The sequence below is a fragment of the Channa argus genome, chromosome 16, assembly GCF_033026475.1.
Source record: "Channa argus isolate prfri chromosome 16, Channa argus male v1.0, whole genome shotgun sequence".
Classification (NCBI taxonomy): domain Eukaryota; kingdom Metazoa; phylum Chordata; class Actinopteri; order Anabantiformes; family Channidae; genus Channa; species Channa argus.
In genome coordinates, this window is record NC_090212.1 from 9,621,969 (window position 1) to 9,646,186 (window position 24,218).

General features: G+C 40.4%; 1 protein-coding gene across 18 annotated transcripts; it reads right to left on the reverse strand.

Annotated features, from left to right (window-relative positions):
• Positions 1-429: 429 nt before the first annotated feature.
• Positions 430-23,070, reverse strand: LOC137101347 (G patch domain-containing protein 2-like). 18 transcript variants are annotated; one of them, XM_067479679.1, is made up of 9 exons: positions 22,935-23,070; positions 20,376-21,038; positions 15,303-15,364; positions 14,473-14,631; positions 14,027-14,106; positions 13,870-13,934; positions 13,729-13,768; positions 9,572-9,653; positions 430-3,994 (listed from the first exon to the last, which is right to left on the reverse strand). In XM_067479679.1, the coding sequence occupies exons 2-9, from the start codon at positions 21,032-21,034 to the stop codon at positions 3,828-3,830; spliced, it is 1,314 nt and encodes a 437-aa protein (XP_067335780.1). In that variant the 5' UTR covers positions 21,035-21,038; positions 22,935-23,070; the 3' UTR covers positions 430-3,827. The 18 variants fall into 18 exon arrangements, 16 of the variants coding, with proteins under 16 accessions (XP_067335780.1, XP_067335787.1, XP_067335785.1 ...); XM_067479686.1 differs by having other exon boundaries at positions 9,572-9,657; positions 13,866-13,934; XM_067479684.1 differs by having other exon boundaries at positions 13,713-13,768; positions 13,866-13,934.
• Positions 23,071-24,218: the final 1,148 nt, after the last annotated feature.

Below are 24,218 nucleotides of genomic sequence, written 5' to 3' on the forward strand. Positions count from 1 at the left end.
TTGGGTTTACTGCTTTTTCCGAGAAATTAAAATGGTAATTGCTAAACTTAGACGGTTAACTTTAACACTGTAAAAGTTGAATGACCTAGTCTTAATATAACTCTAAGCTCATTCTCACATTAGCATTTAGCTCATACCTCAGGACTTTATACAATATAATAATATAATTTGTATATAGCATAATATTTTTTTATTGGTGTGGGCAGACTGGGGCATAGTTGGAAGGTGATGTTTTTTAACTCAAAAATCTTTTTGGTGTAATTGGTCAGTGTCAGCAATGTCAAATACTTTTATTTCAGCTTCAGATTTTGAGCTGAAAATTCTACAACAGGTACCCCTCTGGCCCCATCCCTTCATATAAGTAAATATTTGGAGTAAGTATGACCTGAAGATAAAGCCACATATTCTCATGAGAAATGTTAAACAACCAAGATTCAAAATTAATTTATTGCACACAAATCCAGTAGCTAAAAAAGAATAAACAGACACTGAAGATTTTTTTTTTGTCTAGAAATAGCCATCACACAATGAAATTTTCAACATCAACATCAGCTACTGTAGGCTATGACATGAAGGCAAGACATTGCATATCATAATCCTTCAAAATCCCATTTATATAATTTTGAAAATACACACAACATTAAAAGAAGTGCAGCTCCTTAAAAAAGCTTCTTCTCCACATTCGTGTCCACACAGCTTATTTTAAAGTATAGTATCCACCTCATATTGATTGCATTATTTTGAAATATCACCAGCTGACAATCATGGAAAATAGCTACAGCTAAAGCATGAATGCTGCACTGCAGAACTGATAGATGTTTTTCCATTGTAATGTCTCTCTAACATCTAGTGACACCTTCCCGGCTTTCTAAGGGAGGAGTAATCCTCATTAGATCATTTGCAAAGCAATTAGGCATGCCTCCACTGCTATTACATATAAAGATAACAGCTTGTGTGATAAGATGCTATTTGTACTATGTATCAAATGTGGATAGCTGCCTAAGAGCCCTGATATCAAGGAGATAAATTTAAATCCTTGTAAATGAAATTTAAAAAATCTAGAGATCTACTGTACTATCTATCATGAAACTGAATTTGTGAATTTAATGTCATCAGATATAAATCCTCAATTACTGGAGTTATAATTATGCATCACATCATAAATACTACACATTTTACATATACAGTCTGATCACCAAATGCATGGCTTTATCGATAATATCAACGCTGACATTCCATTGAAGAAGGCAAATATATACTTTTAGCTGCCAAGAAAACATGAGTTAATGTAAAATGTATCGGCCATACTGACAGTCTTAGGAAACCCTGAGACCACACAAGGTTAGATTCCATTGTGAGAGAGTGTCCAGATCAAACTGGATCACTTTTGACACTCAAAGTGAGTTGAACTCACAACATGCATTTGTCAGCAGGAACCAGAGTGACTCTTTTGCATGTTTCTCTCATCACTACACACTACACAGCAAGAACAAATGCCACTGACAAGAAAAAAGAGCCAAATTCCCAACTGACCTGTGACCTGGGGCACAAACTGGCTGTCTTGCATGCATACAGAGGAGGTTCAAACAGAGTTTATGACTGCATTATCTGTCCTGTTCCTCATCGCCTCTCCACCCATCGGTGGACACTAGAAGCCACCACACTGGTGCACAGAGACCAGGCATCACTCATTCACTTGCCTCCTAGGTGCCTTTGTCAGGTGATTGCTGGCGGAAAAAGGAAAACAGATCAATACATCTCCCATGGGCCTGACAGGTAATCTTTACCTGGGATGAAATATGAGTGGTACCAGCCTGCTGGATTCCTTAACTGTAACAGGGCAATTGACTGGCTGCATGGAAGCCATTTCCCCACTTCCTGGCTACTGGAAATTAATGCAGGGGCATACAGTCTGGCCATGATATCATTATGATGACCGCTAATTACCAGAGAGGCTGGTGATGTGTTTCCTTCTCGCTACTGATGGAACTGCATCTGAACCCGTCTTTGTCCCCTATCAATGTGTTGGCACCAAAAAAACAGACTGACAGATAAGGAAACAGCAAGACCTTCCCCTTAAAATAGAACATTGTCAATACTTGTCAGTGTGTTCAGGGGCACATGTCTTGAAGAGATCAATTTATTTATCAAAATGTTTTTGTTTTTTTTTTAATTGGCACCTTCAGCCTTTACTATTCCTATCAATCTGGTGCATATTCCTATGGTGTAGGAAGACCCAACAGTATTGCTGGACGTTTGGTCAAGCTGCAGCAGCTGCAGGACCCAGGGGGTTGGGGTGCTCTCTGGTTCAACACTTTGACTGATTCCTGTGGCAGGATGTCTTGTGTGAGGCATCCATTTAGACGAGTGTGCACACACAGCATTTATAAATGTCATCGCTGGCCAACATGACCACATAAAGCCTTCTTAGACAGATTACTGCAGACATATAACTCACATTAATTGGCAAATCTCATTCTGCTAAATGCAATTCTTCTGTTAAATAAGGCTTTAAAGTGTCTGAAAAGATGTGATATGTGGTACATGATATGCAGCTCATTTCACTAAAAATATATATCTTGTAATTATTATACATAGTGTATATTTCTTCTTGTGCAGATTTCAGATTTAAAAACCTTCATTTACTTAAAATATCAACATTTTTTTGTTCACAACCAAAGTCACTCTGCTGCTTTGTTATATTCTTTCTAAAACAGATTATAAACACATTTCAACAGAGATGACTTGGTGTTTTCTGAGACTGAGATGTTCAGGTCAAGCATCACTTAACTACTCTATGAGAATGCATTATTCTGAAAACACTGCTTGTTCACCTGCACGGTGAGAACTGCAGCGTTTGATCTCAATGATGCTGCCATTGATCCTTTAATGCATCTGATGCCAAGGGAGCCAGGGTAATGTATACCCCAAGGGTAGGTGAAAATATCGTGTACGACTCTCCTCTCCTGTCTCCAAGAGCTCCTACAGCTCCTCTGTGCTGGCTCTCATCCACTCTGCACAGCTCCAAAAGCAACTCATCCACCACTGCTGAAAAACAGCCTGTTCAAACAGATTTTCAACTGGCCTTGAACTTGAATGCATCTGATGGGAAATTTGAATATGGAAGGTAAGCTGGAGAGAAAAGAGGCAGCCCTCCAAGGACCACGACTACACTCCCTCTGTGTTGTGCTAATGAGCACCTTTGTACAAACTGTAGCTTTTCAAATCCATGCTAATAGGAGGCCTGTACTTTGTGTGGCTCTCTACCGGTGGTCGCCTCTCTGAACACGGTAGCAGCATGTGGTAGCTAAACATTCTGATGCTCTCCTGTCTCTGAGGCTAGCTACGGTACGTGCTGCTGCACAACCACTGCTGGCTGCTATAAAGCAGAACAGACTCCCCCCCTGGCCAGCCAGCCTTACCTGACCATCATCCCACTGTTCCTGCTGACAAGTGCAGTGCTACTAGAGTGGACGTAATTGTTGGATTGTGTGGTGGCAGGTGGCCTGGAGACTGTGTGCACAAACGGGAGGAGCCGCCAAGTCTGTAGTCAAACGAGGAGCCTCTTGAAGCTGCCTTCTTTCTTGAGGAGATGGCGGAGGCCTTAACAAGGCTTGATTGCATTAACATTTGTCATGCTTAATATACTACCTGGAAAGACTGGATCTAGCAGTAACATGCTGATTTGAAGAGTAATGATGTGCTTTGTATTTTTTTCGTTATCATAAAGTTTGTAAGGGAAGAGGAGTTTTAGCCTTTTATTTTTCTGGCACAACAGGTTTCCTTGTCATCTTCTTCCAGGCTAAGCTGTGTACGTCCACCCCCATTCAGGTGTCCTCCTGCTCCTCCTGGTGAAAAGGCAATCTCTCAAGCTGCACAGAAGTAGAGGACTGTGAAGCAAGTACCCCCATAGCCCCAACAGCCTTTAAGGTTGAGGTGTTACTGCCTTTCTGTGGCTCTTCTCCCTGGTGATCCTTATGAAATGGGTTGCTAGCTGCAGGGAAAAAGAAAGCACATATCATATTCTGGAACTGTTGCAACAACAAGAACAAACAGTAAAGGATACCTGAGACAGTCTCTCAAATAAAAATTAAATTTAGGCCACGACTCATAGATTACTCCCAATTTTAGGTATATTGAAGTAAGAGTTTGAAGCAATCCTCTTCTAATAGGTTAAATATTAATGAGGTTTTGGTCAAGTGAGCCAAATCCAATTTGGCCCCATATGACATGTGGACATGGTTATTAAAAGGCCAATCTGTGCTGCTCTTATGGCTTAACTTCCCCCCTCCGCTTATGCTGTGTAAGAAGCTGTATGTTTTTAAGTCCATTCATCACATGTTCACGTTTCACTGACTACCTTTCTTTTTAAAGAGCCTCTTTTCTCTTGATCTCACACACCTTTAAAGCTTTTTGTCTCTGCAAGTGAAGGGAAATATCTAAAAGAGAACTAGGGCCAATTTTCACAGATGAAAGAGGAAGTCTAAAACAATTGTGCTCCCTAACATGCTTTCCTGCTTTTCCTACTTCACACTGATAAATAAATCTTTCCCGAAGTCACCCCCCACTTAAAAAAAAAAAGAAAAAAAAGTTTGCTTTGCTCACACAGACATTTGCAAGGCAGTCCCAGAGCAGAGGACAAGGGAACTAGAAGTGACATTGTGGCTCTGGGCTGTCTCGAAGGATTAGGCATTACAGCATTCACTGGCATGTGCTTTTGCTCATTCCCCTTATATCTGCTTGTGCCCCTTTCCAGATGACTTCTTCTCCAAACTGATCCGGCGGGCAAGATAATTGATTAATATTTCTTGAGGGAACGATGACTAACCACTGCTGAGGTTGAACCCAAACACTCAGGTTAAACATAGTCAAAGGCCTGGATCAAAATTCAGGCATTTTCATATTTGACAGATACAAAGAAAAGGCTGGGACCATTTAGTTTGTGAGTGTGTTAACATGCACAGGGCACAAAAGATGGTAGCCTCTATTTCAGATCAAGGTCACATTAAAGATAGAGATATCAACCTGTACATTTACAAGTACAAGTGCTCATTCTGCAGAACGCTGGCCCCTATAACAAACATATTATTTTATATGGTATTATAACATTGTTTGTATTGATGATCTACTATAGGTGCAGCATTTTACTGTTGCAGCAGACTAAGGTGGAACTAGTTCAAACCCCTTCATAAAAGGTTAGGCATTTAGTCCAGTGGTTTCTAACCTCTCCAAAGGGTCACAGTCATAAATCTAAGGGGTCAATGAGATGACTAATAGAGCATGAAAGCAGAGAAAAAAGTTACACAAATTGATTTTCTTAACTTTTCTCTAATCTCGCCTATTTGGTTAAATAATGGATGATTTAACCTCTTTGTTCTTAAGCCAGTTATTAACACACTATGCAAAACCAAGCAAATGTCTCTTTATTAGAAAAAGAAGAAAGAACAAAATACTAGTTTCTTTCAAGTCACAAGCCAAAGAGATTAGTCTAAAAAGTTTTTTAATCTTAAAACTAACTGTATAGTTATTTTATTTTAATGGTCACATAAATACAGAGAAGGTACATTGTTTCTGTGAAATGGGGAGTAAAAATGTTTCCAAAATACAAACAAAACTGCAGAATTACTGAGTAAATACATTTGAGTAGTATACTGAAGATTCCTCCACAGATACTATGTAGGTTTCATGTAAACAATACCACACATACAAAACTCACATACAACACTTTAATATAAAATCAGCTTTGTATATATCTGTGTACAATACTATTTTAATATGACAAAAATGAATAAACAAATGCCTAACTAAAAGATAATTTTATTTTGGCCTAGACACATTCACCTATACTCAACTGGTTTTACATCAAGGTCAATAAAGACATTACAATGTAAAGGTTTTCTGTCAGTGGCAGAATTACAGTACATGCATTTATTGTGGGTGATAATGGGAGCTTGAATGGAACCATCTTAATAAGCTCTCATGTGATGCTCTCTAAAAACAATCATTACAGGCCTTCCTGGAGCACTCCCCTTCCCCCTGTTTATTAATCAGCTAATTACACATTGACAGTAATGGGCCTGCTGATTCCAACACTTAAATGAACAGGGCTGAATAGCTCTTTAATGATTAGCCTTTGTCTTTCTCGCTCCTGCTCTCTCACTCTCTTTCTCCTTCTCGCACTCTCTCTCATACACACACACACACACACACACTGCTCTTTTTACAATTGAAAAAACAGGGCATTCAAATCAGACCTCCAAGTGAAAGGGTTTGCACCCAAGCAAGTCAAGAAGGACCTGACACACTGAGCTGCTAAAAACAAATTTGCCTCCATAAAGAGAAAACCAAACAAAAACTAACAATATTTAGAGTGGTTACAAAGTGAGTGGGTTTGCGACTGCACTACAACTTGTGTGGGTTCCATTGTTAAAGTCAGCCTCCAGCAACAGCAAAAACCCAGCATCAAAGTTTGGTGGAGCAGCGCAGGCAGGTGCAGGTGGAGACGGAGGAGATGGGGGGTTTTGAAGGACGCGAGCAGGGTGCGGAGTGGAGACTGAGAGGGTGAAATAGTGCGGTGGGCTGCATTTCTGTCAGCAGAAGTGATGGCTGAGTGGAAGCGTTATTTGTCTTGTGCTGCCATACGGCCCTCGCGCCAGCCTGGGCATTAATGAGAGGGGGCCGGACCGCCGGGCAGGAACATGGCGGGCCTCCGATGCAGGTGATCTGTCACGCAGGCGTTTTGCTTGGGCAAGGAGACACATGATAACAGAGGGGAGAGGAAAGGTGGCAGAGCTGACCGAAGGACTGGCCTCCACATGGGCACTCACATGTGGCACTAACCAACACATAACAAAATTAGACTTTGACGAGGTTAATCAAACTCATTCCACCTTATTCCACCTATTTACTCCAAACTCGTAACTCTTCCTGCAGCGTGGCCCATTGAATAAGTTCAAGTTTGGGTTTATTGCCATCATCCTTTTATAGAGATAAAGATGAAGGGCATTATAGGGGACAGCAGGGGAGGAGTAAAACTGCAATAATTAATTAGTCTGTGTGTGAGAGCAGCCAAGGCTATTAAAACCCATCACGATCTTTACACTTAATGATTCATCTCTGCCTTACGAGTCATTCTCCCAAAATTATAGTGTGTAGAATGTATTCATTTTCATTCTTGATCACTGGGCAATATGTGATATTATCTACAATTTACTAGCCAACCACAATCCAATCAGTGTAGGAATTGTGCAAACTATGGACAAACCTCATAATAATCAACTTGAAGGAATAAAGCTCATAACAAAATATCAAAATGTATTAATACAACAAAAAGCTGGCAAACATTGTTCTATATCTAGCAAGGTCTTGGTGGAGAGAGTTGGATTTCTGGATTGATGTTGGTAAGAAAAGTAGAAAATGGCCAATTTAGGGCTGAGAAATGGAGTGGTGATCTAATACAAACAGATACCTGGCTTGATAAGTTGTGTTTTTCTTTCCACAACCAGCTTCAACACTGCCGTAGAAGTGCTAAAAGGGTAAAGAAAGAAGACAAAGCAACAGCTGGGTACCACCTCAGTAATTCCCAATGGAGCCCTGGACGACACCTCAAGCTGCAGACCATTTTCACTCCTGATTACAGAGTTTCAAATCAACCACTAACACATACAAGAATCCACTTCCTCTGGCCAACTCAAACAAAGACTCGACTGTCGTGTTCACTAAGAGTAACATGGGGAGCTTCTTTCTACTAAATGCAACAAACAGTATTTCCATGCAAACAAGATGTTTACCAGAAAACAACTCAACTCAGCAAATCACTAAATCTGATTTTGTTTCTGTTCACATCTCTGTCAGAATGGCAACATACCAAAATTTGTACACAGGAAGTGTGAAAGCTTGTCAGAGTGAATGTGCATCTCTTGGCGGGGTGAGATTACTGAGCAGACATGGTGCAGCAGGCTGCCAAAGTAAAGATTTATACAGAGCAGTTGCAGCTGCAGAAACTGACATTGGACGACATGGAATGCATGATAAATCACGGTGGACAGGGGCCACTAGACTCAAGTAGCAGAAAAACACTCTGAACAGGGCTGAGGGGGGATGTGCCAATTAGAGACTCATCTTCTTGCAATTTACAAAGCAGATATTCTTTTAGTCACTTTTTCCAAAATACACACAATAAAATATCTAAATACATTACAGAAACAAATACTTTACAATAAATAATATAAAAAGAAAACTGTAAATGTTTTCCCCCACTGACTACATAAAACATAAAACTCTTGTTTTTGTGAAAAACTAAAATAGTGCATCAAGTTTGCGTGTGGTTTAAAATCATGTAAGTCCCCTCTACAACACACTGTGAATCTGTTAACTGTCGAGAAACTGAGGGATGCCCCTCGTTCCACACAGTGAATATGAGAGATCCTTAAGGGGCAGGGGTGAATCCTTTTTTACTTTTATGGGAAGTGGTTCACGCTGGAGAGGTGAAGGACAGACTTGCCGGCCATTCCATCACTCAGTGCAATAAATGAATGCAATCTGTATCCAAGTAAAGCATCGGCTGTTTGTAAATTCCACCTCTTTTATCCAAATGAATGATGGACCCTGGTACAGTGCACTGTGCAGCAATATTAATATACATCAGAGGCCTGCACCCTTCACTAAATCAGGGAACTACCAGCATTTGTTATTTAAATGACAAACAGCAGCTGCAGAAGTGAAGCACGGATAGGGGAGGCAGAAGAAAAGGTGGACAAACCAATTCAGATTTCAATCCGGCAAAGACACAAGGCCCTGAGCCATCAGTCTAATAAAAAAAGGCAGCTCCGCCGGTCCAAACACTCACAACGGCTACTGCTCACTGCCACCTCCAATATGGTGAACTACACATCACACGTCTCTTTTGCTTTAAATAGAAACCTCTGATTTTAACTCACCTTAGTCTTTATATTCTGTAATTTTGGTTAATTTCCAAAAATGCATTAACAAGGCTGGAAATCTACAGCCGGGCTAGCACTGCGGGTTACACTCTGTTAGGTGGAACAGTGCATTGAGCTAAATGCTAACATGCTGATGCTAAGGAAGAGTTGTGTTTACCATGTACTCTAGTTTATTTTATATTTAAAAATCAATTAGGGCAAGGATTGTTGGAATGTTGCTAGTTTTGCACTTACAGTGCAGTATTTCATCATAAAGTGTAGTTTTTACAAATTAAATTGAATTGTACTCAAATAATTATTGATCCAGAGCAAGGCACAGATGTCTGTAGTAGATTTTATATTTCAACTATTTTAGCAGTTTAGACAACTTTTACAGTCGTTCAGTCAGAGGATCACTAAAGTCATTAGGGTTAACCATATGGGAACTACGAACATCTGAATAAAAATTCATTACAATCCATTTAATAGGTGTTGAAATATTTCTTTCTGGAGGAAAGTGGTCGACTGACAGACTAGTACTGCCATCCCAAGATTCTACGCAGGCAGCATCGCTAAAAATTCATTTTCACACATAAAAGATGATACTCTTAAGTCCTCTGAGCAGGTTGCATCAGTATATGTGGAGTTACCTGATGTCGTAATGGGCACAGCTTTGGTTTTCCTCCTCCTCCTGATGTCTCCTGTGCAAAACAGTCCTGGAGTGACGTTAGTCTGCCTGGGGCATAAGGGGGAGAACAAATGTTACTAGCAATATGATGCAGCTCTCCACCACAATAAAAATATGTAAAATGTAGTGTTTATAATTTCATAGAAATCAATAAACACAAGGACCACATATTTGCAAACGCTGCAATTTATATTTGGCCTCGAGTGCATATTTTGCCACATCCTAATTTTTCATCATTAATCCATGGTTATCCATGTCAACACAGAGAATATTCGATGGGGAGAGGTGAATAGGTGCATGTGGCTGAGTCACTGCAGAGTTCACATAAACAAATTACACCTGGTCTGTGCCTCTGTGTCATATGTCAGAGCCCTGAAATAAGAAAAGCCCCCCCAACGGGTTTAATAGCCCAGACTTCTGAGATGTAAAGCTAAGGTCAAGGCCTGTTCCATCACTTGGGTGGGGAGGGTGCAAAGTGTATGTTTGCAGATGATAGACAAGGGACAGTTTGAGTGAAGCATAGAGAAGAGAGTTAGCTGTAACAAGACAATAAGTGTTTTGCATTCTGCTACTCAAAAAATAAATACACACACACATATGTATAGCTTGTGTTTATTGAGATGGAATAATGTTTCCCCTTTCAAATGCAGTGAAGCTATATATATATATATATATATATATATATATATATATATATATATATATATATATGTGTGTGTGTGTGTGTGTGTGTTGTGTGCATCAAATATTGTGTGTGTCTATACACAATAAAAAGCTCGCAACTCTAACAGGCACATGCTACAATAAGACCCCATCAGGGCAGCCTTTTAACAGGCAGCATGTTCCATGACCTCAGCACCTATAAATCACATGACGGGTGTGCAGGAACGGGGTGTTGAGAGCTGTGCAGGGCGCGCTTTGAGCGAAGTCTCTATGTTGTATAATCAATAGATATAAAAATAAATGGCCTGACTGTTATTCTCTCCCTGCTAACCCTCTCTAATAAAATCCCAGTAATGCATATTTCATTTACTTTTATACTTATTGATTACCTGTACTCCAGTTAGTAAATCACGCACCTATCGATCCCTCAATCGTACCTCTGTCGGACAGCACATAACCAGCCATTTGCACTCCTGATAAAGAGCTCAGGCATGGAACTCCTCACAGTAAATCTTTGCAAACTAACTTTTTAATTCCAAAATCGATCCACGTTTAAACGTTGCATTATTTCACAAGACACGCCTGCGGTATTAAAAGTAATACCCTGATGCATTTGGTCTTAATGTGTGGAGGGCCATCCCTCCATCTCTTTCCTCGTTACAATGATGCCAAGGCACCCTGGGCCCCTGCAGCTTGGAGGGAGGTGAGGGCCCTCCCCTGCTGACGGGAGATGTGAGGCAGAGAAGGGCCACCAGGAGCCCATTGACACACAGCACACTGCTAATCAAACATGAGAATACCATCAGCTGGCTAATTAAGCAAGGCAAAAAAAAATCTCCATTCCCCAGAACCCAAAGGTTGTTTATAAGCCTGTTACGTGGCTCAGTGTAAAACTGAAAGAAGTGATAAAAAATGCACAATGTTGTTGTTATTATTTAACATCTGTTACTTCATCAGTTTTAACAGTGTGACAGATGTTGGCCAGTTGTTTTGTCTCTAAATATACTGAAACTGTGATGAGAAAACAAAGATTTACTTAGGGGTAATGAGCAATGAAAAAACAAATAATGCACAATGACGACGGCCAAGAACAACAACTAAATTCTTCCAGAAAGACACAAGGACACTAAGGAAAAAGTCTCCAAGATGAATTTTTCAGGTACAAAGTAAAACAGCACTGACACAGGGTCAATTGTAATTTTGGTGGCCACATCCAAAAGCAAATATATCAATTAAAAATAATAAATCAAAAGAGTGAGTAGCTGCAGTTACAAAATGGCCATCTATTTTCATTAGGTTACATGGCGCTTAGGGTGTGAGCAGGATCTCAAGATTAATAGAGGTATTTAAATGAATCAGAAAGGATTAAGGTCTGCAGGGAGCATAATCGATAGCTCCAAATCAATAATCAATAGGCCACTCACACCAATATACTAACTGCTGACACAGAGATCTCACAATTAAAATGAAAACTGGAAAGGGAGTGGCCCAAGACTATGATTTATCTCACAGCGCAAGTGTCATTTAGAAATAAATAAGTCAATAGATAAAAGCTGCTGCTGCCTGGCTCAGGTGGGAGGCAGTTATGCATTTTAACATAGTCACTGGCCCCGAGCATTACAGCCAAATCCCACAAAGCATCACGCCTATTCGCACGCCGATACCACAATAAACAGCATGTAGCCTCTTACAGCCTTTATCACTTAACATCAAATCTCTGATTGTTGCCGTCAACACTCGCCAAACAGGAGATGACAGCTTTTATTAATACAGTATCATTTCAACAGCAGTACAAGATTAATGCTTATACTGTGCCAGCAGAAAAAAAAAAAACAACACCTTTTTTCTCAAGGGTGTCTGAAAACAAAGAAAAGTCAAATGTATAGGAGCTGAGCGCCGGAGTTCGATCACCCAGCTCAACTGTTATAAACAAATAAAAATATAGGAAACTGAACTCAAGGCTGAATGTTTACATTTTTGTTATAAAGCACGAGTAATTACAGCATTACTCATTCTTATACATGAACAACTTCTGTAATTTTCTGTTTTTGTGTTTCTGTGTATTAAGGAGGAAGTTACAGAAAAGTATACGTGTGGCGTGTGTGCAGAGCTGGGTCGTAAGGACAGAGCAGCCTTCTCACTGGAGAGTGGATTTCAGCAGCTCGGGGAGGAGATTCAGCTCGTGCTGTCCAACGGGATACATCAGAAGACCCTCTCGTCAATCCCCCCCCCCCTTTCCCTCGTTCATTTGGGAGTATGATTTATACTTTTTGAAGTGAAGGGTCTTGAATCCCACTATAAAGGAATTAAGAGGTCTCCCCTGAGTCCGCCATTCAAATGAGAGCATGGCAGGGATATGAGGGCTTTTTAATAGAGACAAAATTAGTATTCACAATGCCTCAAACTGGAATCTGAAGGAACCTTTCAGGTGGAGAAGAAAGGGCCAGTTTAGAAAAGAAAGCCCTAAGAAGTCGGGGGCTTTTCATAGCAGTCGTGTTTTTGCCCCTCATCAAGGAGTGCTGCAGCAGTCTGTGAAATAACCCAAGAGAGACGGAGCAAAAAGAGTGTGTGTGAAACAAAATTAAGAATGCAACATAAATAGGCAGAGTGGAAACAATAAAATGAGGAGTCCCACAGTCTTGAGGCCAAGGGGGCTGCTTGGCTTCTCAATAGTCCCCCATGCAGATCCAACAGTTACGGGGATGACTGGAAGCAATGTGATGCTTTGACAAACATCTTTTGGAATTAAGTTTTTTTGTTTTTTTTTTTATGTTTTTTTGTTTTTTAAGTTCCAGAAACGTGGGGAATTGAATCTGCATTACAACTATGTGAACACAAAGTATTTCTCTATTTGGAAATACTGACCTTGCAAACTATCGAATAGAACTGTTTTACTGCATCCAACTTCAGATAGGACTTGGAGCCTGTATTTTCCTGGCTGTATGCTTGTAAATATATATTTGCGCTGTTAGGTTTCCACAGTCTGTCTACTATATGTAATGTTTACTGTAAAAACTTTCTGTCTTTCTGGTATTGTTAGGTCTTTTTTGCAGAGGACTAAAGCACCAATTTGTTTATTAGCATTTAACTCTTAATGGAAAATAAAAGAAACTGGGTGCATCCACTCACAGTGTGTGAGACATCATTTTAACAAAGATTACTTTGGTTAACAGCGACCTGTGCACTGTAGCTCATTCATTTAAGTGACATGGCCAAAGACTCTTCATCAATATATTGAACTTTGATTGGAAAGAATAACTGATGTCTCCAATATACCCTTGAGAGGCTACTGCTAACATGTGGCATCAACTACTACCTAGGAGTATTTGAGATGGGAGCCGTCTGACACTGTGTCAATAGGACACAAAGGTTTCAAATGAAAATTGAAGGCAGTAACCTTTAGATTTTGCAATTGTAGTCTGATAAAGCTTGAAAAACACTTGCATTGTAATATACCTGGCTTCTGTCTCGTTTTCCAACAGAAGTCAGCCAAAAGCTACAAGGAGACAAGATGAAGTTTAATTATTAGGTAGAAAAAATAATGACGGAAATGGAGTTGTTATATTGTTTCAAAGAGTCTAAAACAGAATGACTTGCTCTCTCTGGTAAGGATCTTGGGAGAAGTGTGTCAGTCTCTCCACAAACACCGACTTGCTGTTACCCTGTTCAATACAAATCAAACACACAGAGAAACAAAATATGAAATTTGTAAAACTGCTTTCAATAACTGTAAGGCTGCTTAAAAGGCTTCGACCTTGCTGGGAATTCTCCTCCTATCTTTCCTGATGCAGCAGGAAGCAGATCCAGGTACTTGTTTAAGCTGTGAACGATATCCTGAAAACAATAAAACACACAAAACGTAAACCTATTTTCTCGTTATACTGTAAATACTCTGTATTACAATAGAAAATCCAATATGATTTACATTACAAAAGAATCCATCGAAACCTTTGACATTCTTGACCCTTTGAGCAGTGACAAAACCCAAACAAGCTGATTTGAGAGTTCACTTAGCTTTTAACACACAGAATAATGTTTAAAAAACGTTTTATAGGTCCCTGAATAGTTTACAAACACACAAAAACAATTTTAGGACAATTAGTGGACATGCATACTTTTTTGCACTTCAGAAAATACATGAATAAGCAGGCACATGCCTCTCTGAGATTAACAACTATGCATAAAACCATTCTACACAACCTCTCTGAGAGAGCCGTGCAGGTTGCAGGAAGGTAGTAGATGGGTGGTTATCCTCGAGCGAAAGCTGGTTGTCAGAATCCCAGTTGGGCAGAAGGCTGGCCACACTTGTCCCGACTCCACAGTCCCCCTCAAAGAACCAGTCACTCTGCTCGTCATCGCCTGTACACACAGATAGGCAAGGTGTAATGGTTAGCATGTGGCTGCTGCAACCTCGGTGTTTATAGCATATCTTTATTTATGTACTTAAATTCCAATATCAGAATTTACATAAATAGAACTGTGCTACAGTATGGGATTAGACCTTTGACCTAACACTGCTTTTCCTATATTGGGAAATATAGTTTTGAAGCAGCGAAGCAGCTGTGTGTTTGATGGTCCTACAAACCTACTAAACTACCCCAGACAGCTGGACAACACAAGTCTGGTCCCCAGACAACAAGCTCTCCTCAGACCTGTCAGTCAGCAAAGCACATGCAGGAACCATGCCTCTCACAGTCAAGGTGTAGTGACAACTGTTAAATCAGAGTCCGCCTGGCCCCACCACGGCTAATGAGATTAGCAAAGGCTTGAGCGCTCATTAACACGACATGACAACGTCTTATTAGAGTCGCCTGGGTGCCCAGCAGCCAGCCCATTGTACTGAAACCCCCAGCATTCCCTCAGTAAAGAGGGTGTACTGTCCAAATCTGAAACTCTCATCTTTCTTTACATGCTTAAGAAAGCGTCTCTTGTGAGACTGATGTTCTTCAAATCCAGTCAGTTGTTTTAAGTTGAATTACAGTAAGGAACAGAGTTGCTGTAGTGTATGTTAAAGTATTGTTTTTTAATACCTTGTCTTCCTTCATCATTGGTGAAAAGTCCTGGGTCACTGCTGCACGTACTGCTGGTTTCACTGCAAAGAGAAAAGGAGAGCATTGCATGTCAGTAAGAGCAGCCGACCTGTTCCTTTAATATCAAAGACATTAGAAGATGAAGAACTCTGTTTTGATTTGTTGCCTTAAAGCTGATAGGTTCTTTAGGGCAGACAATGTTACAGCATCAGAAAAGTGAACAATGTAAATAAAAAATTGACCCCCCACTGTAATGTCAATATTTAACATGCAGCATTCAATATTAAAAATAATGAAGAAGTCCGGAGCTAGAGGTCGAAATAAATGGAAATACAGAGCGTGCTGTGTTCTCCATAGTTGCGATGGCAAACACAAAGGCATGAAGAGAGACTCTGATCGAAGCCACTGAGTGACATGCACAATCTAATTGAATATCCTCCGCTGTCAGCTCCAATCTAATCTGGGCTGTGTTGTGGAGGATGACAGGGGAGCGAAACACATTCACCTACCCACCCCTCCCTCTGGGTGTGCCCCACACGCAGAGGGAGCCACAGACGTGCCACTTCCACACAACAACTGGCCAACATCTGCTGTGTAGGCTGCCAGTGCCTACTGGCAACCCCACATTTCTCTGCCTTTCTTACACCTCAGCCACCTTGAACTAGGACCTCCCGACCCTAGAGTCACTTCTACTATACTAATGTAGTACCCATGAAATTAATGAAGACAGAGTAACAAAAGGTTTTGTTTTCTAGAGTATACACTAAGTTTTAATAATGTAACTGCTCATTAAAATACATAACAATTACACAAAATCAGTAGTTAAATATCAAATTTGTTTTTAAGTGTTTTTCTATTTCCTAAAGCTCTTTTCTGAATGTCACATGACATGGGTGCCACTCCTTTGCCACAATGAACACAGGTACTATAGTTTATCGTGAGTAATATGTACTGCTGCCAAAAATACTAGAACATACTAATCCCGATGTAGGTCCCAAACATTTACGTCTGTTTTTCTAACATTTGCTAACTTCTCTAAAAAAATGCTGAGCCTTTTTTATTATTCCACTCCATCGTTGGTCTGTTTTTAATGCTTTTCATCTTCATTGTGACCACATGTGCTAGGAGCCCAGCTAATGTAATTACTGAAGTAAGTGCTATTTATTTAAAGTTAGAAAGATACACAACAGCGGCCGGTTTATCCTTTAAATAAAGTCGTTCCAACTTCTTCATGACAGAGAGGGAGCTTAATGCTCTTCACTGTGCTGCACTGTGCTTCATGTTAATCACTGCTGACCTTGATTACAGGAGAAAGCTGGAGGGTCAGATATGCGCTGATATGGTGCTTTGCCATATTGCAGAGGCCTGCCAGTGACAGCAGGATCAGAAAAGTGAGCGTTCGGCCCGTGTGTCTTTCTGGACAGATGGCCTCGCATCATCTTAAGGGAATCTGGAAAATGTGTTGCCTACCATAGTCTACCATAGCCCCCCACCCCCATCCCACTCCTTCAGCCCTCTCTCCAGACAGATTCCCCAGGCTTCTCCTCAGCTGTACCCCACCTCTGCACACATTGGTTGACATCTGGAGAAGCACACATCAGTAGAGGACACAGCCACGAACCCCACAATAAGCTTGAGCTGCTATTTTGATTTTATGCTTCATTCCACTAACTAGTGATAATTCAGTATTTCCAAGAGTCTGACACCTTTTTCTATCTTTTAGGTGTAAAAATGTCTTTGTTCTACTGAAGGGATTTTGTGCAAAGTTTGAAAAAGAATCACAGGTATAAACAATTAATTAGAGGCTCCCATTAAGTATTTATCCGTATTAAAGGTGTAATGTGATGTCGCTTGGAGCAGCACAGGGCCGATGTGAGACCGTTTCCATTAAGTACTGCCTAATTAATGGCATAAATAATTAAGACCCCCATTTTTCTTGGGACCAAAAGAAGCACCTCTTCTCACAACAGCAGTGACCTCTGGCAAGAAAAGTTGACAAACAGTTTGGGCAAACTTAGTCTCTGTCTCACATCAGTGTTGAAGCTGAACGTTATCACTTCTTTTTCTGATGTATGCTCAAGCAAAATCTTCCACAAACTAGTGCTTCCCATAGTCAAATTAGTATCTTAGTATATAGTTTTTAGATGCCATTAAAAATAAGTCTATGGTGAAACAAAGCCAAGGGCAAAAACAAACACTGCATCCAGTGTTTTAGGGCTGAACTTAACTCCCCATGTGGCCCTATTGTCTCTACAAGCCAAAGAGGTGAAGCAAAACACAGTATCCAGATGAGCACTAATCATTAGGATATAATCCTCAGCTCCTGGGAGAGGCAGATCAGTTTGCACAGAGATTACAGGCTAGCCGCCATTTATTGAGCCTGGGCTCATTCTGCAGAGGAAAAAAGAAGAGACAGAGACGGAGGGGGGCAAAGAGCTGATAACAATGGATCTTCGGGCTCTTCAAACAAGCCGCCCCAACCCAAATCCCTGCCCTCTTCCATGGGTGTCTGATTATAAGGTTATCCCACCCTCCCTGAGCTGCAGTAATTGGATTAGTCTCAGAGATTTATGAAAATTAACTTCAGCAAATGCAGCACTGTTTTCCCAAAAATCTCCTCATAGAGTTTTCCAAAATAAAAATTATAGTAAGTTGAAGCCATGTGTGAGAATTGAGCAAATGGTATCTTTGTTTTTGCTGGTGGCAGAGCTGTAGTAAACATTACAAGTAGCAGCTCACAGCTTGAGAATAAGATTCAGCCGGGGACAGAGTCTAGCCACAGGTGAGGCCTGCTTCCTGGGCCATACTGGGTGCCAGGTGGCCTCACTGCCAGCAGGCTGGGCCAGGTCTAATCAAGGATGTGAAGCCCAACTGGAGCTGCCAACATCTGCTCCCCCTTGCACTTGGGTGGCTGTAGGCATCACTCTGCTCAGTACGCACATAAGAGGAGTGACCTTGAGGAGGGTCATGTTTTAGGAGACCAGACACTCCATTAGAAAAAGGTTAATGGAATGAATGGAGACTAAAGAAATGCGATTGCTTCAAAAGCGAACTTTTCAACAACGGCATTTGTGTCCGATATCAAATGGACCTCACACACTCTGGGTGTAAACATTACTGCTGTCAGCCCCTCATCACTCCTGCCATTTGTTCATATCCTTTGCTTCCACCAGGGCTCGATTGTTCAGCCCTCAGTACAGTGTGTCAGTCTACTGAGCAGCAATCAAGAGCGTTGGCGTTGTGTAAGTGAGAAATGATTGACAGCGTGCCATGGAGTTCCCATTTATTTCTTCTCCGGAGCTGTTTTCTGTCAGAACGGCTATTGATTTTTCCATAAAGTAAGAAAACAAGTACCGTTTAGGGGCTAAGGAGGTCAGCACAAATTAAACCAGCAGATGTAAAGCCTGCTTGTCTGTCCCATTACTGATCACCTTCTTCACACATTTTTAGATTATCATCAAATAATCAGCAAAGGAAACAAAGCACTGAAGAACTCCAATGTTCTCTCCTCTTGTGAGTCTTTTTTCTGTTTTTTCCCCCTTTTGAGGACTTCTTTTCCCCCGTCTTACCTTGTCTAAAACAAAGGCTCTAACAACACAGGGTATCCTGCAAAGGACAGATTGTAAAACCCTTACATGAAGATTTGTGGTTTTGAGCTTAACGCTCTGTATAAACGTGACTTGATTTGACTGCTTTAGAAAAGATGGTAAAAATAGCCCGTGATGATGACTGAGACATCTGTGTCCCAAATCAACCCCTATCTGCTATATGTTCATTATAGAGCATTTTCCTGGAAGACATATTTAAATGGAGGATTTACTTCAATAAAAGTAATACTGCCAAGTCCTGTCTCCATAACTTTATATTTAATTATTTAGAAACACAAAATGAACTTAAAAGCATCGTTAGGAAGCAGAATTTCCACTTCTATTTAGTTTTGCATTACTAATGATAAGGCATTAATGTGCATTCGTACTAAGATTTTATCTTGTTGATTTGAAAGTATTTTTGACTTTTTACAATTGTGAGTAATTAATAAACAATATGATCATACCTTATGTGAGGGCCACAGGATTAGTGTGTAAACTACAAATTGCACACTGTCACAATTGAGTCTTCACACTATATTGTAAAATTCATTTTACTGTAATTATATAATGTCCCTGTCTTCTGCCAGATACAAACACATTTAGTTTTGCTAAACAAAATGCATACAAGAGGGAGCACTGTGGGATGCTGGGACAGACGCAGCTTTAATTACCCAGCCCAAGACAGGAATTCATTTCAAAACAAATCAATACCAAGGCAGGTTACTTATTTATTTGCGACAATATTTTCTGAAAGGAAATAATGAGCTGGCAGACGCCCGGAGGCATAACTATCAAAGATCCCTCCCTGGTGATCATTTCAACTTTAGGAGATGAGGATGAAGAGACTCTATCATTCATTTTTAATGTCGACTCGATACTTTAGTGGAGTGGCGTGATTGTGATAATTTTTTTTGGTTTAGTTGAGGACACGCTGAATATTGACAACTGGCTCAATGAAGAGAGGCATTATAGTTCTTCTTAAATTTCCCCTTGTTTAACTGCTTCTGTCTGATAGTAGTTATGCCCATGATTTTTATGTTATGAGTTTAACGGCCTTGGTAACTTTCCATTTAACGGGTAAAAAGGGCTGTTAAGAGTTTTGGGCTCCTTTTTTTAGCATTTTTTTAATCATGATTCATTAAACAATGACATGTTTAACATTTGACTTGATGTTAAATGTGTGTGTGTATATGTGTGTGTGTGTGTGTGTGTGTGTGTGTGTGTGTATATATATATATATATATATGTGTGTGTGTGTGTGTGTGTGTGTGTGTGTGTGTGTGTGTGTGTATATATATATATATATATATATATATATGTGTGTGTGTGTGTGTGTGTGTGTGTGTGTGTATGTATATGTATGTATAAATGGACACCAAATGACAGCCTTAACAGCAACATAGTGATTGAGTGAAAGTTTAAATTTGAATAACATCATAAATAGGAGGAAGAACATTGAAATATTCTTTTTATCAAGCATTACCCCTCGGACATGTTCTCATCTGCACCATCTCTGTGCTCCTTGATCTTTCTCTTCCAGCACTCCTTTCCCATCAGCCTGGCTCCTTCAGTCTGCCTGTCTCCTCCCATCCAACCACCAGACCTCTTCTTCGATTGTGACAGATGTTGCATCCTGGATGGCCTGTGCCTCCGTTTCCCATCCACGCAAGAAACCTTTAACTTCTGCTGCAGCCTGACTGTGATGTCTGAGGTCATACGTTTGACCTTCCTTCGCCTCCTGAGCTGCCGTCCTGGATTATTCTCTGTGAAGGAGTCAGACTCTGGCCATGAAAGCTGCCTAGTCCTGGCCGAGTCCCTAATAGCAGAGTGCCACTGGTTGTTTGAAGACAAGTCGTCAGAGTCACTGCAGTTGGCCACAGCAGCAGTGATAGTTGAGGAAAAGTTATCCCTGTATTCTTTGGCTTCATCCAGGCTAGACTCTGACGCCTCAATCCAGCAACGTCTGTGGTGCAGAGGATAAAGGGAGGATTCGCGGTATCGCTTGCGGCCTTTGCGGCGGCGGATCTGCCGACGCTGCTGCAGTGGGCTCAAAACCATTTCTTCCCACAGCTCCCCGAGTTTACTCTGCTCTGAGGTCTGCTCCAGTGCAGACACCAGGTCCTGCACCAGCTCATCCATCATGGTGCTAAAGACACGACAAGAGAGGAAACTTTAGTATGGTGGTCATAAAGACTTCAACACTATGGATGATGATACATCACAAAAGACTGTAACAAGCCAAGCCAACTTTATTTACAGGTACAAGCAGGGTAGATAGAAACTATTTAAACTTTGTCCATTTAATTAATAATGGATAAAATTGCATTTATTTCTCATAAATCTTTACACAAGTGCATGAACAAAAATCTAAAGCCAATCTGTTCCTAAGAGCACAGTGGAAACTAATTCTGTAAACACATCTCCCCGTGTTAAAGCAGGTGGGAGTAATTCTAGACTCACAAACCAATAGTGTACAGAACATAATGAGATCTGAATAATTTATGAATTTCTTAAGTCAAATGTTTGACATAAAACAAAAACAAAACATGAAGCTGAAGGCGTCTATAGATGCAGCTCCTCTGATGGCCACTAAATTCTGAATCCAATGATTTGGAACTTTGGGTCTTAAGTTTATAGCTGCATTTAACTACTGCAAGCAAAGTGGCAAATTATTTAGTGGGACTTCTAAAATGTTTTGGCACAGAGGCAACCAATCGAAACCAACAAGTTTGATAGACCCATAACCAAGGTCTGTCTTCTCCAAGAATCAGAATGAAACAGTAGTAAAGTTCTTTTACGGTGTGTCAAGTGCTGGTGACCTCTGGCACCGTAAGAAGACAATGCTTTCTTGTTAGTTTAGAAGTTAATTAATAAATAATTGTTTCTAATTTTGATGCACAATAGAACCCGGGTATGTATGAGCCAACCAGGGTTTGCTCTGTTTATCTTCATGTTGTGTATTGTATCGTTGGTTAGATTAAGAAGTGTATGTGTATAAAAATATATATATATATATATATATATATATATATATATATATATATATGTGTGTGTGTGTGTGTGTGTCTGTGTACTGATGATGTCATGAATGACGTCAAATAACTGCCTCTGAAGTTTGCCTTTAAAGTTTGGCTTTGAAGTTTGACTTTTAAGTTTGTTTAACCAGTTGTCGTAGAAACAATGTATTAGAACGTTTGTTAAAAGAGTACGGGTAGTTCAGCTCAGCCTTTGGAAAGAGCAGGTACAGCTATTAGAGCTGAATTTGACTTTTCTTGATTCAGGATAAAGGTGCAGTAAAAATGCACAACATCATAAAGCCATTGTTGGAAATTATCAGTGATGGCTACAATCTTGTTTATGGAGCATTATGAATAAAACAGTGTCTTAAATGGACAACATAGAGCCTCCAAGTTCAGGTCTGCTTTGCACAGGGTCTACTCAGGTTATCTCCACCTCTTCTACAATGGATTTCACCATTGTACATGTGTATAGATCTGACCTGTACACTGATATACAGTAGAGGGGAGTTGAAAGATTAACTGCACAATGTCCAGCTGTCAATGCTGTAATTATCTACATTTGTGCCATCCTCCACAACTCACACTACCATCTAAATCACAAAGGAAAATAGAGTAGACCCAGAGTAGCCTTCCTATGAGTAATAAGGTATTATTAGCGGTCCAGCAGCATATTTTGCGCGATCACCTCCACATTGAAACCCCGTGTTGGATTGCATCCGTGCAGAAAATACAGCTCGTTTGTTCACACATCAGCAGCACCACAACTAGATTATAAAGGCATCGGGAAGCTGCACAACATCAGTGCAGCACAACAATGGCAGAGGTAGGATGGGCTGTCTGCATGCTCGGTGCAGACTGTGTTACATAACAGCTCTCACGTGAGCTCCGCACAAGGACAAGAACAGACACACACACACACCTCCTCCTGTTAACGATCAGCGAAACACATACGGACGGCACACAAACACAGCAGCTAACGCGCTATAATAGCAGAGACGAGTCCACTGGGGTTGAACACTCACCAGTCGCAGCGTGTCTTGTTTTGTTTTCAGCACAGCTGGGACACCAGACGCACTTCCGCTGCGCAGTCCAACCAATCAGGTGACCGCCTTGCTGTGACTCTCCTCCAAAACCGTGCGCCACTGCTCAGTGCGTCTGCAGATAAGGGCAAAAGTGCCAGTATGCAGATAACACTCCTCTAATAAGCGCATGCACACATTTCTTTAATATTTCTATAATGTTCCTATGTGAACCCATGATGCCCCACATAAATTATTGTAGGGTGAGTTAAGCAAAAGTGGGCCCCTGTTTGGCAAATGACTTTGGGGGCTACATACACACACCAGTTAGGTACTTAGGAAATGAAAACACCCTCCCTAACATGCTCATGTAATGTTTCAAAGGGAATTGATAGTTGTATAAAGGTATTGACCCTCAAACTCAACATATGCTAATTTTCCATCAGCGGTTTCTCAGGTTTAGTCGGGCAGCTGGTTTGGTTAGTTCTGCTGAGATACAAAGTTTTAATATGTTTAACATTTTGAATTAGCTTGTTTTGTTTATTTGTCAGGGACTATACGGCTAAATATTGATATATACAAGCAACCGATGCAGTGCATATTTGGCGCTAAGGAGAAGGCTACTCTGTAGGCCCTGTTTCTGGCTGGGCTTGTAAATCCGATTAAAACAGTTAGACAAATAATTTAAACAAAAGGCGCAATAATGATAGCAATAATAATAATGAATTAACATTAATACCAGTTTAGGGTTACGTTTTTGTGCAATATAATGGGATTTTAATGTGTAAGCACAAATATTCTGTAGTCATCAGAAGTAACATAAATGGTCAAAACGTTATACATTTGTACTGCTTCAATGTGCATTACATATTATGTTAATTTAAAAACTTTGCTTTATTCTTTTTGCCATTTAAATATAAGGGGATGCAAACTTTTGATTGTGTGGATTTTCAGTGTCTGTTTCACAAATTTTAATATTTTTTTAAACTGCCTTTACTTTTCACACAGTGTTATAAGAAATGAACTGTGTTAAAAACTGATTCTTTTCAGTTGCTGTGAGGACCATGCGAATGATTATAGTGCAGTTTTGCTTGTCATCCTTTCTGTTTTTTCTGCCTGCGCCACACATTAACAGCAAAGCACAGCACATTTACAGTCAGACATCAAACAACGTAAAACTGCCGTGATACATTAGAATGAAAATTGACACAGCCGTCACACTAAAAGGATTGGTTTGACGGAGATTTTAGAAACATTAAGTCAGAGTTTGAAGTCAAATGGGTAGAA

Excerpts from the sequence above, each read along its gene's own strand:
- LOC137101347 (XM_067479677.1), bottom strand. The coding sequence starts at position 21,034 with ATGATGGATGAGCTGGTGCAGGACCTGGTGTCTGCACTGGAGCAGACC. Across the intron at positions 15,365-20,375 it reads GATGAGAACATGTCCGAGGG|TGAAACCAGCAGTACGTGCA; the intron begins GTAATGCTTGAT and ends TTCTCTTTGCAG. Across the intron at positions 9,654-13,728 it reads GAAAACGAGACAGAAGCCAG|ACTAACGTCACTCCAGGACT; the intron begins GTATATTACAAT and ends TGCCCCAGGCAG.